Consider the following 15,520-nt stretch of genomic DNA (forward strand, 5'->3'; position numbering starts at 1 on the left):
TTTTTCAGTGGGCCATAATCCTATGAATTAAAAAATGATAGCATAAGTTTGCATGTGGTCCCTATGTTCCTGCAGCATAGGATCATTTAGGACCACCCTTGGTGTAACCTTAGATTTGGGCTTACAGAATCCTTTATGTGCCTTGGTTTTTACTCCCTTTTCCTTTTGATTTTCTTCCTTGTCTTTTGTGTTTTTATTCTCACAGTGTTTGTCTCCATCCTTGTCTTCTCCCCTGCTCTCTTTCCCCTCGTCTTCTCTTTTGACTTCTTCCATAGGCTTCTTACCACGACTGGTAACCTCTTGCTTGTAGGAGGGAGAAGAACTCCCTCCTCCTCGCCCTACCATGGAGATCAACACCTGCAATTTTCCAAACTTGTTGTTCTTTGCTCGTCGTCGGTCCGTCAAGCTTCCACTCGCTATAAAAAAAAAACCATCAGTTCGAGAAACAATTTGAATCATCAACCAGAACTCATATGTGGTCAATTATTAATGACATAGTAATTTTTTAATTATAATTCGATATAAAATTAATTTAAATATGGTTTAAATAGTTGATTTGTTTTCAATTTCATTTATTTATTAATAGAGTAACACAAATTAATTAAAAAAAAGTTAAAGTGCCTACTTCCAATAATGGTGTGTATATCCATGTAAACATATTTATTATTCTATTAGACCAATATTATAATTTATTTTTAAGATGATATGATTATTTATTTATTCCGTTAGACCAATATTGTAATTTATTTATGATATGATATGAATACTTGTCAAAGTTACCAGTTATGGTTTATCTAATATTTAATGTTTTTTATTCAACTTTGTGTCATCCATATTGAATTAAGCAAAGTCTTTTGATAGAAAATACATAAGAGAAATTTTTGGCCGATAGGTTTCGAACTATTGTATTCAACCTTCTATGATCCATAATCTTTACAAGTGTGGTTCATCGACCAGATGAAGAAACAAATCATGGCAAAAGACTTAAATAGAGAGCAATGTAGAGACATAATTTAGTAAAGGTTATATTTGAACAATAATATCTAAATTATGATATTAATTTATTAATATATTAAAAGCAAATATCATTGAGTAATGATTACATTAAATGGTTAGTTTCTGAAAAAATATTTAAATAATATTATTATTCCACTAAAAATATTAATAAATAACGAATATATTAAATGGCTAAATTTTGAAAAATAATATTTAAATTAATTTATTAGAACCAAATATTATTATTTAATATTTAAAAAACATTAATATTTAATATTTTTTCAGAGAGTCAAAAACCATAAAAAAATGTCCATTGCGGATTTGCAGAATATCTGGATATCTTTTTTTCAGACGAAAAATCAAAATATATTATATTCAGGAAATATAATGATCTGTTTACATATCAAAATCAGATATAAACAGCGAAAACAAAACCAGCAGGACTGGCTGTTGCAGCAGCATATAAACCCCTACATCCAATCATGATAAAACCAACAAAAATGACAAACCACCCTGCGGCAGCATATAAACCCCTGCATCCAATCATGATAAAACCAACAAAAATGACAAACCACCCTGCGGCAGCATATAAACCCCTGCATCCAATCATGATAAAACCAGCAAAAATGACAAACCACCCATCGCAGAACTGAGTGAAGCTAAAACGCCTGAAGACCATCATCAACTTAACAGAGCGCTTCATAAGGGGAAGCGGACATATTACACATCCAGGGGATGGATCAAAAACTGTATTGGAAACTATTGAATCACTTAGACAGAACAGCATGCCAAAAACCTATAGAAACACCCGCATTGTGCGAAAGAGGACCAAGAAGACTAAGTATAGAAAACAGATCAGACCATGATTTAATCTGAGGTGGGCATATGGCCCGTGATTGAGATGAGGACGGAATCGAGGGGCCTCCTAATGTTCTGAAAAATGCATGTATTGCGCCACTTCCATAGGAACCAACAGGTAAAGATAAATAGTGTGCGCCAGGAAGGAGAATATCTGGATATCTAACTATTAGAAGAGGTGTCAAACAAGTTAAAGCATCAAATTATAGGGTATTTCCCAGATTTGCAATAGGCGATCGAGATATCTTTGTCGATTTCTCAGCCGGATAGCCAAGGTGATCTATTGATCCCAAGTTTTAATTGACTAATCGAAATGTGAGAGCATTATAATGGAGCAGTATGCTTTAGATATATGGCATTTATAATTGACTAATCGAAATAGGAGAGAGAGCATTATAATGGAGCAGTATGCTTTAGATATATGGCATTTATAATTGACTAATCGAAATAGGAGAGCATTATAATGCAGCGGTATGCTTTAGATATATGGCATTTATAGTGCAGTAGTATGGTTTTCTAGTGTATATCATTGTAACTCGATTATGGGTTTTGAAATATTTTAAAAATCTGATATGTATCGTATCTAAGGGTAAATTCATCGATTTATTAAATTACGTTAAATTCATCGATTATTTCAAATTTGAAAATATTAAGAATCTGACTACATAATATCCATTCATCACTCGGGAGAAACCCTCCGTGATTCTGGGTTATTGTTATCCACCCCTTTTATCTCAAAATGAAAGTCAAAATATCGAGTTGAAAGGCATGTTCCCGCAGTTATCAAAAGATCGTTCCAGAGCACCACTTCAAGCTGAGTCTAATGCTTAGAATTTAGATTTCAAATTTTTTTTATTATGAAAATCCGAGATCAGCATTTACTTACCGGAATGGCGCTGTCGAAGTAACCGTTATCTTGTTTCCCATCGTTAAAGATCCTGGGGAAAATAACCATTAATCTTGAAGTTCATGTGAACCTGAGATGAGTAAAATTTAAAAAGATGGTCAGAAAAAGCCAAAAATATTTTTAAATGAGTGGGAAAACTGTTTTAGTTTTCACAAAATAAATAAATAAAATTTGAAGTTTTGTATACTAAGATTCTAGCATGTTTTATTTTCCTTTTACACATGGTTTGATTTTTTGTTTTTTTATTAATAATAAGCCAAAGATTTGGTATTTTTTTTTTTTTTCTATGTAAAGACTACTGCTATATTAAAGAAAAAAGATATGTACAGAGGTTTACATCCAGCGAGGAGACCGAAGCCAGTCCTCAAGCTGAAGAAGCTTTAACCGATTCATAAAACCCAGTCCATTATAGTTTCTGGACGTCAAAAAGTCTGGACTTAAGCTGACAAAAACTTCATATCTACTGGCAGGACAGTGCCAGTTTACATCATGAACCATTAAACAAAAATAACAAACTGCTGAATCCTGAGACTTGCAGCATTGGCCTAACCGAGCCCTAGGACTGAGTTGGACACAAAAAAGGACCCAAAGACACAACACAATTTGCATAACCATGACAGAAAGAAAAAACAAAACAGAGCACCCGAGGACTAGACTGGTTGGTCGAACGAAGCCTCCTGCTTTCCTTTGTCTGGGCTTGGCGAGTCGAGCCAAATCACCATCTCGTCCTCGTTCTGAATCGGCTCTCCTTGTTCTGGCTGAGCACGTGCACTGAAGACCTCCACCTCCATGTTTGTATTGGGTGGCGGCAGGATTTCTTGCACAGAGGCGGCGTAACCAGGGTTGCCCTGTATCGGAGCACAGGAGCTGAAGACTGCCATCTCCCCGTTGGAGTTAAACGGCATCAGGACCTCTTGAAAAGCTTGCTGGGCCGGAGCAGGTTGAAATGGAGCAACCGCATGACGCCGAGTTCGATACACAACGCCTTCCATATCACCCAGGAGGATATCGCTGCCTTGGACGATTTCAGCAGCAGGGGAACTAGAATTTGACTGGCCAGGCTCTTCTTCTGAGATGAAGACGGTGAAAGTGACTACCACTTCAGGTCTAACAAGACGGCTTGGAAATCTGAATCTGAAGGTCTGGTAGGTGCCCTGAGGCAGAAGACATTCTTGCTCCGAACTGGGAGACGAAGGTGGCTCTGCAGCAATTGGCTCAATTGGGTATAGGTCTTCCAGAACCACGCGGGTACCGGATCTTCCTCCACGCCTAGGAACCCCTCGACTGCGCGGCATGGTTTGTAACTGTAACGCTGCTAAACACTCAATAAGCTCTGGAGAATTTGCAGACAGAGAGCCCTCTCTCCGTGCACTGGAAGCAACAATGGAATGGGTCTGCAACATAACTAACATTTCCCAAATAATATAAAGCGTCACCTGCAATCGCAGCACGGGGGAACGGCCTTGGGCTTTCCTCCCCTTTCGCATCAGAGCCTGAGCAGCCATGCTCGGCTTCAATGCCGCGTCCCGCCTTCCTTGTCGCAGACCAAGAACATTAATGCTATACATTAACTGTTTGAGCGCTGTACAGGCTTCCTTGTACATGCGCCGGCGCTCCATCCTGCCTCCAGGTGTCATGGCGCATGCCATCGTTAAGAGCTAGTAAAGACACCCGCATCCGGGTGCGAGGTTTGAATCTGTGAGATTTCCTGAGAGATGATTGCCCTCAGTGTGTCTAATTGTTCTCTGGAAGGGAGGTTGTCTACAGTGCCTTCGAAGTGGTTATCTTTTGCTTCCACTCCCAGGTTGGCTAGTAGATCGGCTAGCTTGTTTCCTTCCCGTCTGATATGCTTGAAGGCTATAGCTTGGTGCATTGATATCCAGTGGTTGATCAACTCAAGCCTCTGGGACATTCTCCAACTGCTGCTTATTTTGTGTACTGGGGAGCCATGCTGAAGCTTTGTGACCATTCTGATTATTATCTGCGAGTCCCCTTCTACAATTAGGGGGAAGAAATTTTTCCTGTGTGCTATTTTGAGCCCTCGCTATAGACCTTCCAATTCCGCAGAATTGTTAGTATCCCAGCCTATCGAGCCTATGAAGATGCTTAGAGGATGATCATTGTGATCCCTGAACACGCCTCCATAGCCTGCTTGTCCGGGGTTTCCTTTAGAGGCGCCGTCGAAGTTGAGTTGAATCATGCCTGCCAGAAGAGGATTCCATGAACTTGCTTCCTGTCTGTGCTTGTTAGGAGTTCTATCTTTAGTTGAATAATGGTTTAGACTTATCTGCCAATTGTCCCATATGGATTTTTCCTGAGGTAGAGTCGGAAGTTCGTCAGGGAGCCATTCCTTGAGTGAGAGAGTTTCCTTAATGTTTTGATGGACAAGATTCCACAGTTTTTCCAGCGTCAGCGCTTGATCTTTGAATATTCTTCGATTGCGTTCTTTCCACAAATTCCACATCAGGAAACCGGGGATGAGTGTCCATAACTCATTGAGAACGGGACTTTGAAAGGGGGCTTGACTTCCTTTGTCGATGGTTCCTCTGAGGTCATCTTGCACTCTTCTTTCTTTTTGACATCGGAATGCTATCTTTTCTCATAATTTCTTTCCCATTTCACAGTTCTGCATTAGATGTATAGTTGTTTCTTCCCCCTGTCGGCACATGTAGCACATGGATGGGCCTGAGAAATTCCTTTTTCTGAGCTTGTCCCAAGTTAAAACTTTGTTATGACAGAGAAGCCAAAGAAATGTGGATACCTTTGGCCAGGTAGATTTATGCCAAACATTTCCCCATACTCTGTCTTTATGTATTTTCCCCTAAATTGTTATGTTATAAGCCTCCTTGGTAGTGAAAACTCCTTTTTCTCCGTGCCCCCATCTTAATATGTCCGGTTCACCCGAGACTCTTATCTGCCTTTTTTGAAGCTCTGTTTCGAGGAGTAGATGTGTCTGTTCTGAGCCATTCAGGAGGAGCAGATGTATGTCTTTCCACTTCCTGTATTCTTGAGGAGCTTCGGAGGTCCAGCATTGATTAACTTTGGCTTGATGGTGTATTCCTCTCACGTTGTCTGGAAGACCCTGAAGAATGTCATTGATTTTTGGCATCTGCTGCCACGAATCGTCCCAGAAACGTGCTATACTGCCATCTTTGATTTCCCAGAAGCAGTGTTCTTGAATGAGAGATCTATTTTGTATGGCTGCATTCCAGATTGCAGATCCTGAGTTTGTCTCAGTCATGCGTAGTCTGTCCTCCAATGGATGGCTGCTGGCATACTTGGCGGTCCAGAGGGAGGCCCATGGAGTTTTAGGAATCGCCAACCATCGCCACCATATTGGCCCCCATTGATTTGTTGCTGTGCTCGGGATCTCTCAGACCTATGCCTCCTGCATATTTGGGTAAACATACTTTCTCCCACTTTAGAAGTGCCCATTTACGATTGTGTCCTGAGCCTCCCCATAGAAATCTTCGTTGTAGATTCTTGATTTCTTTTAGGACCCATTTAGGGGCCGCTAATATGGAGAAGAGATACAAAGGCATAGACTGGAGTACTGCTTTTATTAGGATTATTCTGCCTGCCATGTTTAGAGATCGATTAGACCAAAGGAATAGACGATCTTCTAATTTTTCTAAGAGATGCTTCCAGGAGGAATGCTTGAGAGCGGAGCTTGTGAGCGGGGCCCCTAGATACTTGGATGGCAAGGAGGCGGAGGTGAAACCCAGAATGCGCTCAATTTCTCTTTGAGTGGTGACAGGGGTGTTGAAGAAATAAATTTGGGATTTGACTTGATTGATGAGGGCGCCAGAAGCATCAGAGAAGGTGGAAAGAAGGGTTTTTATGAAGCGTGCTTCTTGGACCGAGGGATGGGAAAAAAGCATGTTGTCATCTACAAATTGCTGGTGGGTATGGACCGGGGAGTTGTGAAAAGATAGTCCTCTGAGCTTTCTATTGGTCTTGGCTGCTGTGATGCTTCTACCCAAGCCCTCCGCCATGATTACGAAAAGGAAGGGGGATAAGGGATCTCCCTGCCTTATGCCTCTAGATGGGCGGAAAGTGGCTGAGGGGATGCCATTAATTAAAACAGAGAAGAAAGCAGAGGATATTAAACTGTAGATCCATCTAATCCAGGCGGGAGCAAAACCAAAAGTTGTTAGAATTTTGTGAATGTATACCCAACTTAAGCTGTCAAAAGCCTTGGAGAGATCTAGTTTAAGCAGCATACCTAGTTTTTTTATGACTTTTAGAGAGTGAATTAGCTCATGAGTGAGAATAATTCCATCTGTAATTTGGCGTCCTTCAACATAGCCAGATTGCTCAGGCGAGATGATGAGGGGAAGAAGCGGTTTGAGCCTGTTAGCAATGACCTTTGAAATAATTTTGTATATCATGTTACAGAGTGCAATAGGCCTGTATTTGTCCGGTTTGTTGGAATCTTCTCCCTTAGGGACTAGAGCAATGAAAGTAGCATTTAGTCCTGGATACATCCACCTGAGCTCTCTGGACTCCTCGACCACCTGTCATACTTCGTTATTTATCAGGTCCCAGAATTTGTGAAAGAAGTTTGCTGTGAAACCGTCCGGTCTGGGCGCTTTTCCTTCTTTCATCTTCTTAACTGCCTCTTCAACTTCCTGCATAGTGGTAGGTTGAATCAGTAGCCTGTTGTGCTCCTCCGTAATGACCTTGGGTATGTTCCTAGTGAGTCGGTTGATAGCTGGCATTCGATTGATTTCGGGCTCTTGGTATGCTTTTGTGAAATGGTTGGTGAATTCCTTTTCGATGCCTTCATGTGTCTCAATCTTCTCTCCTTGCTCATTAGTAACATGAGTAATTTGATTCATCATTCTTCTTTGGACTGTGGTTTTGTGAAATAATTTTGTATTTTTTCCCCTTCTTTGAGCCATCTTATTCGGGACTTCTGTCGCCATAGAATTTCCTCTTGCTTAGCTCTTTCTACTATTTTTGATTCTATATCTTGTTCATGTTTGGAGAGTTCCTTTGTTCGCCCATCAGTGATAATTGCTTGTTGTATTTTCTTCATTTCAGAATGGAGTAGGGCCTGATCTGCAAAGATGTTACCAAATGTCTTGTGGTTCCAATCTTTGATGGCCTTTTTGAGATTTTTACCTGGCCATTCTTGTACCCTCCTTTGTATTGAAATTTGTCCAGCATGATCTAACCATTTTGTCAAAATCTGGATGAGAAAGCCAAAATTCCTCAAAACGAAAGGGGCGTTTGAGATTTTGACCAGGCCGGTTCCATTGGAGTTCTATGGGCCAATGGTCTGATCCAGAGCATGGAATAATGGAAGCTGTAAATTCTCCCCCTACATGAGTTGCGTTATCTGAGATGAGGAATCGATCAAGGCGCGATGCTATTTGTTGCGCTCCTGCTCTCTTATTTGTCCAGGTGAAGATTCCGTTGTTAGTTGGAACGTCCATTAGCCAGTTGATGTTTATGAAGTTCTTTAGAAGTCCGTCATCATTATTTGAGTTTCTTCTGCCTCCTCTTTTTTCGTCCATACTGGCTATCAAATTATAATCTCCTCCAGAGATCCATAGCGGAAGAGGTCTGTCTCTATTGAGTTCCGACAATGTGTGCAGAAGTTGGTTTTTTTGAGTTGTTTCCTGTGGGAAATACACATTAGTTAGCAGTCCACGAGCATTCGTACCTGAGAGGTGGAATGTGGCTTGGATGAAGTTCTTATTAGCTTGAATGTTGCTGAGGTGGATGGTCCGGGCATCCCATAGAATGGCTAAACCTCCGGAAGCTCTGTGTGTGTCTACAGCTGTGACGAGCCCTCCTGGCCAGGCCTTCGCAGCTATTTTTTCCAGAACTATGGAGTTACACTTCGTCTCTTGTAGAAAGAAAATACTGGGTTTTTCTTGCTTTAACATGTTCTTTAGGATTCTACCTTTCCTGGGGCCATTAAGCCCTCTAATATTCGAAGAGATTAACTTCATTGAGTAAGGTTGGGGTGTACATTGAAGTACTTGGTCAATTTGGCATATCGCCCTGACTCCACCAGTATCTCTCCTATCTTCATTGTTCTTTCTAGGGTGGTTTTCCGTCCCCTTTTTTTGTTGTCCTTGGTTATGAATTTGCTATCCCACGGACTACCACTCTTTACCCCTAGAGAATGCTTTTTCTGTGCCTTGCTTAATACTGCTACTAGATTGTCCACCTGCTGTTCCGGGATTTTTTCGAAGTTCTTTGTAAGACATGCATGTTCCAGACCTATGATATCCAGCTCCCCAATATCCAGGGTCTCCAGGTCCTCGTCCATCACATGGGGCGATTGAAGGATATCCTTTGTTTCTGTCGAAGCTTTTCCGCTTAGTTGAGTGTACTCCATATCCATTTTTTCAGTTGACTTTGACATGCTGTTATGAGGTTCTTTTAGGTGCTCTTGATGGATGATTTTTTTCCCTCCTTGTACTGATGTTTCCCCCGGTTGTTGTTGCTGGGTTGCTTCGTTTTTCTCCTGTTCCTCGTCCGAACCTTTCTCATCTGTTTTGTTCAAAACTTCGTATCTGTTGCTAGATGTTGCCTTGTTGCTGGGGTTTGCCTTGGGAGTGTTGGTGGGCTTTTTGTTTCCTCTTCTTCAATTGACAACCTTTGTGAATCCATCAGGAGAATGATTGCTGGATTTGTCCGGCATAGAGGGTGGCTTATTTAGTGGGCAGTCTCTATACAGGTGTCCTATTTCATGGCATTTCCTACATCGAAAGGGAACCTGTTCATAGTCTATAACTTGAACCCATTCAGAGTCTTCGTGAAAGAAACTTACCGTATCTAGCAATGGTTGTTTGAGATCCATGTAAACACATATCCGGGCGTATGAGATCTTCTTGCGAAGTCTTGTTTCCTCTGGTACCCTTACGAATTCGCCAATAGCGTTACCGATCTCCTTCAGTGAAGTTTCCTCCCAGTATTCCATAGGCAAAGAGTAAAGCCTTATCCAAACTGGAGCGAAGCTTAAATCCTCCTTGTCTGGGTTGAATCTTTCCACCCAGCCTTTGAGAAATACGCCTGCCGAATTAAAAAAATATGGCCCTCCTTCCAGGATGCTTGTTCAATCTTCTAGATAGTTGAAAACAGCAGTGAAGAAGCCCTTTGCTCCTAAATGCAGAGATATGTCCCCTTTTGGATGCCAAACAGTGTTGATCCAAGCCCTCAGAGCTCGTTCTGTAGGCCAAATCCCTATAAACTTGCCGATTAAAGCATGATCCCGCATATACTGTATACGGGCGTTGATTCTTTCACTTGGGAAGTACACCTTTGGTCGATTAGTGGCAACAGGTTTGCAAGTTGAGGAACTTGCTTTGTTTCTGTTCTCTGTCTCAGATTCTTTGTCCCTCTGCTGATCGTTGTGCCTGGTACCTTCGCTGACTTCATTTGGTTTGTCCCCATCTGCCGTATGCCGTGCTCTCGCGTCCGGAGAGGGGGGAGGCTCCTGGCCCTCCCCCTGAGGGGGAAACATTGTTCTGGCCCTTATGGTTCCGTCCACCAGCGCTCTGCTACACCAGTGTTTACCGCAGGTCTCTGGCTCAACAGGCCTGCCGCCTTCAGGGTACTATCAAAACCCTAAGGAAACCCGTGATGGTCCATGTGCTTCGCTCCTCAGCCCGTTCTCAAAGATTTGGTCATTTTAATAATAATATTTATACTAAATACTAATATTATTAATAATACATCATAAGAATAATACTTATTAGATTATTGATTTGAATATTAGTATTATTTAATGATATTAAAATTTATATTTATTATGTATAAAAAATAATAACAATAATAGTTTTATAAATTAAATAAATATTATAGCCATTGAGATAATATGATAATATATTAATAAATATTATTAAAATTTTAGTCAAATATAATCACTGAGTTGATAAGTTATATATATATATATAGTGATTAAATTAATAATTAATAAATTAATTAAATAATATTAATTTTTTTTTTCTTTTCCTGGCTAAATATAGTCGTTTTTTTTCCAGGTGTTAGGTTGGTCTGTCTTCCTATTTAACCTTCTTTCTATCTCTCTATTTAACTATATCTAACCTTCTTTCTGGATCTGTCTCTTTATCCTGTCGTGAAGATGAAACAAACTTGTTAGTTCCAAATGCATTGACTATAATCTTCAATACGACTTTTTCTAAAAAAATATTTATACAATATTAATCACTTTAAAATAATAATAAAAAATCAAAATTATTTTAATTAATTTCTAAAAAAAGTTTCTCGGTTAAAATTACTGCAACGATCTCTTTTGTGTAGTGACCCAAATTCCAAACTACTTAATCATTGGCAGAAGACAGATCCACTCCAATTCATATTAATAATTACGTGTAAATTATATATGATATTTAGTTTAGGATAAATTTTCAATAAATTTCATAAATGTTTTATAATATGAACTATTCTGAAAAAAATGCTAGGTTGAGTGTATGTTGATGATTGCAGGTTCAATCTTTCAATAAATTAAATCAAAACATATATCAAAATAGCTAAATCAAAGTGGATTAAGTTTTATGGTTCCATCTCATCATTTTATACTTTAAAAGGAAAACCGATACATTTTCCCAATTCCCATTACATATTAAATGCCTTCATTCTTCAGCAATTTCCAACCTGTACTATAACTGACAGTTTGTACTTTGTGGCAATTTAGCCGGTGAACAATGTTACATTCTCAAGATGTTTCCTTACATCGGCTTCAAGCAATTGGTTTTGTTTCCCCCGTGGATCGGCCATGGAAATCACATTCTCTATACTGCTATGTCAGCATAAGAAAGTCACTCAAAAAAACCTAACCACTTCAAAGTTACTACTAACAGACTATTTCTTTGTTTCAAATCAATTCACAAATTACATGTTGTCTCATAGTCTCAGTATCTGAAAGTCACGTTAAAGCATGTTACTATGACCATAATCGAAAACACGAACGGTTTTGTAATTGTCTGGCGGTTTTGTCAATGTAGACAGTGGCTAGTACATTGAACGAGTTCAATAGCTTTCTCTTTGGCCATTAATTTGTTATGGACGTGTCCAGGTGTGGCTGACTGTAACAAACCGAGAAGACGTCGTGGAAAGAGATGGTTGATGATGTCGGTAATGTATGTTTCGCAAAGGTAAGTGAGATTTATATGACCCAATCCTCTGTCGAGTGACGGAGCTGGCAAGATATTTTATGAGACCCGTGTGAACTTTCCCTTGGGCTTTGATTTTTATTCAAACTGAAGTTTTCATAATTTTTTTTGTAAGCTAACATAGCATCATAAAAACTGTACATGCATACAGTGGCCTCAATCCGTTCCGAAGGGAAACTGGGTCTTGTTGGCCACCTTAAGTTTTTATAGGGCATCCAAAAACAAAAAATACTAAGTCTGCTTGTCCATGCTAAATATACTAAACAGCCAAAGAGACTAATCTTGTTTCCTATCTGCATAATGAACTATAACAAAAATGAGAGAATCCTCTCAGCACTCTAACTAAGAGAACCTTATACATGACTAGAGGTATCAGTCTGCCATGGTACCCGACTGATTGTCTTCTTCCTTTGTTCCAGGCACTATCTTCTTTAACTATTGCTGAATCTCCTCGAGCTTGCTATCCTGCATGAGAAGAGTTATCTGAAGGTTATTCATCTCCTTTTTCAGATTTGGAATGCCCTGGGCCATTTCTGCCATCTCCATAGCTATCTGTTCCATTGCTTTTGCCAACAATCTCTTCATTACCCAGTAAACATGAAGGGCCTACTTATATAGGGACATGCGGCCTCTGGTGTTTCCTGGGGCCGGCAACAGATATTCCCAATCTTCCATTTCATGTTTCGAATCCTCCTGCATGGCCGCTACCTCCAACTCCTGAATTATCCTCTGAATATCAGCATTGGTTTCCTCACTATACGCTCTCTCCGCATTCTGGACCTGATGCTTCAGCGTATTTCTGCCACGACGCTTTCCAACCGGTGATGGGGAGCTCTGCTCCTGGCTTCCAGCTGGCGTCCTCTCACTCTGCTTCTGCGGCCCCTTCCCCAACTTGAGCGGCCAACTTTATTATCTTCCTTTGCTTTGCTTCCCTGACCAGCTATGACGGAGGGGGCCCCAAGGCATCCTTCTTCTCCACACCCCTTGGTTTTCTTCTCCAGGTTCTTTGCCTCTTCTGGTAGTTTGTCCTTAGGAGGCCTCCCCTTCCCCATACCGCTTTTCCGCGTCTACACATGACAACCCTGTTTTAGATTTTTCGCCTCCTCCCCTCCTATATTCCACTCCATACCTGACCGATTCTGTTACATAGCTTCTCGGGTGTCAACTATGCTTCTTTCCTACCAAGTCCATCTTCCTACCCTGCTCACATCAGTTGTTGCCTTTCTCATTCTTTTCTCTATTGCCTTTCGATTGTTTTTCCAAGGATGGGTGGCTGGTCCCTCTTCTTTCGCCTGTCTGCTTTATTCCTTGAACTCTCGTCTAAATCCTTACTCCTATCCAACCTATCGCATAGGGCATTTACGGATTTACTTCCCACACGCCTCTTCCCGTATCCAATTACCTTATCTCGTCATCCGTATTTGTTCTTCTGCACCTCCTCCCTCTGGCGCATGCATTCTCCATGATCACCCACTCCTCCTGTGCTTAATTTTGCGCCAGCTAACCTGTGTCCAATCGTTGGAGCACCGCCTCTCTCACGACCTCTTCCTTTCATTGCTTCGTCTATGCTGCTCCTTGGAATTATGCCCTGCCTGCAAACTGTACTGTGAACCTGAGTTATTATCCTTATGCAAAGTGGCTTATCATACCCCCTCCTTGTCATTACAATAATCTCCCTCATCGCCGCCATTTTCGCCCCGCTTGGGGACCATTGGTGATCCTTTTTATAAAGCTGAGATTTCATTATTATCCTAAGTGATAATTGAGTTGAGAGTCTCCCATCGAGTTTTGTTCATTAATATTGGCCATATGGTGTCTACTTCCCCTCCTCCTCGTTGCATCCCAGTTTGCGAGGAAGTCTGCTGCTTTATTTCCATCTCTCCTAACATGATTAATAATTTTATACTCAATACGTTCCAACATGTCTGCCAAGTCTTGAGTTATCCCTACAGTCCTCCAGCTCTTTGCAACTTGTTCCCAATTCTTTCCATTATTAAGATTCCTACGCATTTCAACTACTATCTGCGAGTCACCTTCAATTTCCAGGTTTGTGTATCTGTTTCTTATTGCGATTCTGATGCCTTGGTAGACTGCCATCAATTCTGCTTCATTGTTGGTCATTATGCCTCCCCGGTCAGCATACACCCATTTGGTACGTCTTTCGTTATCTCTGAAGATACCTCAGAATCCTGTTGGCCCTGGGTTTCCTTTGGAAGCCCCGTCAAAATTTAGTTTAATGAAGTTTTCACTAGGATAGTTGAACTGTGCTGGACTCTGGATCTATGATCGTTGGTTTCTTTTCTTATCGGGATACACCATGTTGTAATCCATATTTAGGTTAGCTAAGATTTGAACCTCATCTGGAGTCGATTTCCAGTCTTCTTCCTTCGAAGTCTCCGCTAGAACAGTCTCCCTTATTAATTTTTGTGTTCTTCTCCAGATCCTAACTGGTGGATTGTCTTTGTCTTGAAAGATTCTTTGATTTCACTCTTTCCATATAAGCCATATGACGAATCCCATAGCTAGACTCCAGGGTCTCCTTACTACCGGGCATGAAAATTGGCCCTTTCCCCATTGGAATATGGTCTGTTTAATATCAAGGGGGTCCCTATTTGATTTTCCAAAGAGGTTCCTGACTTCATCCCATTGATGTTGGGCAAAGGGGCAAGAGTTCAGAAGGTGTTCCTGTGCTTCCTTTTCTTGTTTGCATAGGTTACATCTGGGGGGTCCCTAGAATCCTCGCTTCTATAACTGCTCCCACGTCAAGATTCTTCCCTTTCCGACTAACCACGCGAACATAGTTACCTTCGGCCACCACTTGTTCCTCCATATTTGCTTCCAATCTAGAGCTTCCTCTTCTTGTTCCTGACGGGTGATTAAATAATAGGCTTCTTTGACTGTGAAGGTCCCCCTTGTGGATCTTCCCCATCTGAGAATATCTGGTCCCGTTCTAATTTTGATTCTTCTTGATTCCATCTCTTTTACTGGTATCTCTTTTTGCTCTTGGTCTGTATTTCTGTCCCATTCTTCTGGTTTCCTCCAAGTTTTCCTGGTCTCATCTAGCTCCTCTTCTTTCGAGTATTCCTTGCGTACTTTAACCCCCCCATTACAGCCTTCTAATATGTACTCTGCAGGGCTTGTATGCCTACCATTCTTTCCCTTTGCTGCCATGCCTCCTCCCAAAATTTGGCTATACTTCCGTTCCTAATTTCCCAGAAGGCATATTTGCCTATGATATCTCTGTTCTGGCTGGCCAGGTCCCATATTGTTGATCCCTTTGGGACTTCCTCCAATCTGATAATACCTTCTGTAGTTGAGGGCATATTATATTTTTGGGTCCATATCCTTTTCCATAAATCATTTCCACCCCTCATCCACCTCCACCACAGCTTCACCCCTAGAACTTGGTTTAAGATTCCCAGGAACCTGAGACCTAGTCCCCCTTCTTCTTTTTGTTTCGACAGACATTTCCAAGACACAAGGGCCCATTTCCTTTGCTGTTTAGGTCCTACCCAAATAAATTTTCCAAAAATTTCCTTCATTCGTGTGCATACTCCTTTGGGGGCCGCCATCACCGAAAGAGGATAGATTGGAATAGCTTGGA

General features: G+C 41.0%; 1 protein-coding gene across 1 annotated transcript; it reads right to left on the minus strand.

The window, feature by feature from the left end:
- Window positions 1-7,884: 7,884 nt before the first annotated feature.
- Window positions 7,885-8,724, minus strand: LOC149212657 (uncharacterized). Its single transcript, XM_089388775.1, has one exon. It carries the CDS (start codon window positions 8,722-8,724, stop codon window positions 7,885-7,887), a length of 840 nt encoding a protein of 279 aa, XP_089244901.1.
- Window positions 8,725-15,520: the final 6,796 nt, after the last annotated feature.

The sequence above is a fragment of the Pinus tabuliformis genome, chromosome 1_1, assembly GCF_031772625.1.
Source record: "Pinus tabuliformis cultivar Carrire ecotype Pingquan chromosome 1_1, CPIR1, whole genome shotgun sequence".
Lineage (NCBI taxonomy): Eukaryota > Viridiplantae > Streptophyta > Pinopsida > Pinales > Pinaceae > Pinus > Pinus tabuliformis.